The sequence below is a fragment of the Lactuca virosa genome, chromosome 5, assembly GCF_052849685.1.
Source record: "Lactuca virosa cultivar CGN04683 chromosome 5, Lactuca_virosa_CGN04683_v6, whole genome shotgun sequence".
Taxonomy (NCBI): Eukaryota; Viridiplantae; Streptophyta; class Magnoliopsida; order Asterales; family Asteraceae; genus Lactuca; species Lactuca virosa.
The window spans coordinates 183,476,930-183,481,619 of NC_136430.1; the positions used below are offsets into that span (position 1 = coordinate 183,476,930).

At 41.9% G+C, this 4,690-nt stretch overlaps 1 protein-coding gene across 1 annotated transcript; it reads left to right on the forward strand.

Annotated features, from left to right (window-relative positions):
- The first annotated feature begins 879 nt into the window (after positions 1-879).
- On the forward strand, positions 880-3,351 carry LOC145112111 (uncharacterized). The gene is made up of 3 exons (XM_079048321.1): positions 880-1,300; positions 1,397-2,055; positions 2,467-3,351. Exons 1-3 carry the CDS (start codon positions 880-882, stop codon positions 3,349-3,351), a joined length of 1,965 nt encoding a protein of 654 aa, XP_078904447.1.
- Positions 3,352-4,690: the final 1,339 nt, after the last annotated feature.

The following is a 4,690-nucleotide window of genomic DNA, read 5'->3' on the forward strand; positions in this document are numbered from 1 at the left end:
AACTCCACAAGTGATGGTTTGTGGAATATGTGCAACAATGGGACATCCTACGGATATGTGTCCCATTCTTCAAGAAGATGTGAAACATGTAAATGCCACGGGAGAATTCCAAAACTACCACAACAAGCCATCCAGTTATCAAAATGCATATAATTCGAGTTGGAAGCCAAATCCCAACATGAGCTACAACCCAAGATCATTGCCTCAAAATGCATTGGTTAGACCATGCTATCCACCACCACAACCTCACTACCAACATCCACAACCACATTATCAACCCAAACGACACCCTCCACATCACCAACAACCTCCTCAATCCCAACCAAGTAGCTCCGGAATGTCTCTCGAAGACATTGTCAAATCCCTAGCCACTAGTACCCAACAATTCCAAAAAGAGACAAGAAATAGTATCTCCAACCTTGAAGCACAAATGGGAGATATAGTTACATCCATAAGCAAGTTGGAGTCCCATGGAAAGTTGCCTTCGCAAACCGAAAAGAAACCAAATGTCAATGTGGTAACTTTGAGAAGTGGCAAACAAACCGGGGAAAGTAGTTCAAAGAAGAAGCCAAGGGATGAAGAGGAAGAAATAGAAGTCATTCCCATTGAAGAATCTATAGTCAAGAATGATGCACAAGCCGGAGCCCCAAAGAAGACAACCCCTCTAGTGACTCCAATAGCCACTCAACCGCCATTCCCCTCCCGACTTGCAACTTCGAAGAAGAAAATTGAGGAGAGAAAGAGATTTTGGACACCTTCCGAAAGGTGGAAGTAAACATCCCTCTACTTGATGCAATCAAGCAAATCCCGAGATATGCAAAGTTTTTGAAAGAACTTTGTACCAACAAGAGGAAGTTGAAGGGAAATGAGAAAATTTCGATGAATGAAAACGCATCCGCGGTTTTACAAAGGAAGCTTCCACCCAAGTGCAAAGATTCGGGAATGTTTACAGTTCCTTGCAAGATAGGAGATGTCACTTTTAGTAGTGCCATGCTTGACCTTCGTGCTTCTATTAATGTCATGCCCTATTCGGTGTATGAATCATTGAATGTTGGACCTTTAAGAGAAACCGGTGTCATAATCTCTCTTGCGGATAAATCAAGTGTCTTTCCTAGAGGTGTTTTGGAAGATGTCCTAGTGCAAGTAAACCAATTGGTCTTCCCGGCGGATTTCTATGTGATTGATCTAGATGAACAAGTGTCCTCAAAGTCGAGTATAATTTTACTTGGGAGACCATTTTTGAAGACGGCTAGAACAAAGATCGATGTGTATGCGGGAAGCTTAACAATGGAGTTTGATGGTGAAACAATAAGTTTTAACATTTATGATGCTATGAGATATCCTAGTGATGTTTCATCCTTGTGTTTTGTTGATGTTATTGAACCATTAACCCAAGAGTTGTTCGAGTTGTCTAATGGTGACATGTTGGAGATGGTTTTGAGAAAAGGGTTTGATTGTGGAAAATTAGCCAAGAAGTTGAAGCTCTACTCACTAGACCCCGAAGTTAAAAGATTGGTTAACAATTTGGAGATCAAGAAGACCACTCAATTTAGTGTGATGCAAATTGAATTACCTCAAACTCACACAAGATTGCCACCCTCCCTTGTTCAACCACCTGAATTAGAATTGAAGGCCCTTCCTCAACATTTGAAGTATGCGTACTTAGGAAACAACGAGACTCTTCCGGTCATCATTTCAACTCACTTAACCGAATCTGAAGAAGAGCAACTCCTCAAGCTGTTGAAGGATCATAAAGAAGCCATGGGATGGACGATTGCAGATATAAAAGGGTTGAGTCCCTCCACTTGTATGCACAAGATCTTAATGGAGGATGAATGCAAGCCAAGTAGAGACGCACAAAGAAGGTTGAATCCGCCAATGATGGAAGTGGTCAAGAAAAAGATTTTGAAGCTCCTAGATGCGGGAATGATCTATCCAATCTCGGATAGCAAGTGGGTGAGCCCGGTCCAAGTCGTTCCAAAGAATACGGGGATCACGGTGGTCGAGAACAACAAAGGTATGACGGTCCCCACCTGTATGCAAAACGGGTGGAGAGTATGTATTGACTACCGAAAACTCAATGCAAGCACAAGAAAATATCATTTTCCATTACCTTTCATTAACCAAATGTTAGAAAGGTTGGCCGGGAAATCACATTATTGTTGTCTAGACGGGTACTCCGGTTTTCACCAAATCCCGGTGGGACCGGAAGACCAAGAAAAGACAACATTTACATATCCATTTGGCACTTTTGCATACCGGAAAATGTCATTTGGATTATGTAACGCCCCGGCCACTTTCCAACGTTGCATGGTTAGTATCTTTTCCGAATATGTCGAAAACATAATTGAGGTTTTTATGGATGACTTTACGGTATATGGGAGCTCGTTTCAAGAATGTTTGACAAATCTCACCAAAATTTTGAAAAGATGCATTGAAACAAATTTGGTTTTAAATTTTGAGAAGTGTCATTTCATGGTGAGTCAAGGTCTCATTTTGGGTCACATTGTATCAAAGAAAGGAATTGAGGTAGATAAGGCAAAAATCGATGTTATTCAAAGCTTACCTTACCAGACTTGTGTTCGGGAAGTTCGTTCTTTTTTGGGCCATGCAGGTTTCTACCGGAGATTCATCAAAGATTTTTCGAAGATAACAAGACCAATGTCCCAACTCTTGCAAAAGGATGTTGATTTCGAGTTCAATGAGGCGTGCAAAGAAGCTTTCGATAAGCTTAAAGAGTTGCTTACATCCGCCCCCATCATGCAAGCACCAAATTGGGATCTCCCCTTTGAGATCATGTGTGATGCAAGCAACTATGCAATAGGCGCCGTTTTGGGTCAAAAGAATGAACGAGCCTCCCATGTGATCTACTATGCATCCAGAACACTAGACAAGGCGCAAAGCAACTACTCTACTACGGAGAAGGAGCTATTGGTCATAGTGTTCGCCTTGGAGAAATTTAGACAATACCTACTTGGCACCAAGGTCATTGTGTATTCGGATCACACAGCACTTAAGTACTTGATAACGAAGAAAGATGCAAAGCCTAGACTCATCCGATGGATTTTATTGTTACAAGAATTTGATTTGGAAATCCGGGACAAGAGTGGATGTGAGAATCTCGTTGCCGATCACCTAAGCCGGATCACTTCAAATGAAACTCCTTTCCCGTTGAGGGACGAGTTTCCGGATGAGCATCTCTTTTCCCTTACTCAATCTACTCCTTGGTATGCCGACATCGTTAACTTTTTAGTCACAAAGAGGTATCCCGACACATTTTCACGTGCTCAAAAAGACAAGCTCAAAAGTGATGCAAAGTATTATGTGTGGGACGAACCTTATTTGTGGTAACATTGTCCCAATCAAATTATTAGGCGATGTGTGCCCCAACAAGAGCATCAATCCATTTTACAATTTTGTCATGAACTTGCTTGTGGGGGACACTTCGGACCTAGCCGGACCTTGAGAAAGGTCCTTGAGTGTGGACTATTTTGGCCAACCATGTCACGCGATTGTTACTTGTTTTGCAAAAGTTGTGAACGGTGCCAAAGGACGGGAAACATTTCACATAAAAATCAAATGCCACAAAATCCAATCCTTGTTTGTGAAGTTTTTGACGTATGGGGGATTGATTTCATGGGCCCATTTCCCGTTTCGTTTGGCAACGTTTACATCTTGCTCGCGGTTCACTATGTTTCTAAGTGGGTTGAAGCAAAGCTACACGATCGAATGATACCAAAACGGTTATCGAGTTTTTGAAGTCTAATGTTTTTGTGAGATTTGGTGTGCCTAGGGCCTTGATCAGTGATAGGGGGACGCACTTTTGCAACAAGATGATGGAGGCTTTATTGAAGAAGTACAACGTGACCTATCGTGTCTCAACCGCCTACCACCCCCAAACGAATGGTCAAGCGGAAGTTTTGAATCGCGAGGTGAAGAGTATTCTTGAGAAGACGGTAAATCCCTTAAGGAAAGATTGGAGTTCAAGGCTTGATGATGCCTTATGGGCCTATCGGACCGCTTACAAGACCCCGATAGGAATGTCGCCCTTTAGGTTGGTTTTTCAGAAAACCATGCCATCTACCCGTCGAATTAGAGCACCGTGCATTTTGGGCGGTCAAGCAATGTAGTTACAATATTGATGAGGGGGGTAGGCAAAGGAAGCTTCAACTTCAAGAGTTGGAGGAGTTGAGAAATGACTCCTATGAAAACTCAAGAATTTACAAGGAGAGAACAAAGCTTTTCCATGACAAGTCCATTACCCACAAGCATTTCTAGCCGGGACATAGGGTTTTGCTTTATCATTCGCGATTGAAATTATTTCCTAGAAATTTGAGGTCAAGATGGATATGTCCGTTTGTTGTGTTAAAAGTCTTTGAGCATGGAGCGGTTGAGATCCAAAGTGAAGAAACGGGGCAAATCTTTAAAGTCAATGGCCATCGTTTGAAACCTTTTTACGAAGGTTTTAACGCAAATGTCCTAGATGTCATCCAATTGGATGCCCCGGTGTACTGAAATCAAAAGGGAAGCACGTCTCGCCAAAGACGTTAAAGAAGGGCGTTTTTGGAAAACTTAAAGTTTTCATCTTTTCTAGTTTCGAATAAATGTCGTAGATAGATCATTTTTGCATTTAACATCTCTTCTTCTTCCTTCTTGCGGTAAAAGAATATTGGATTTGAAGACCCGATGT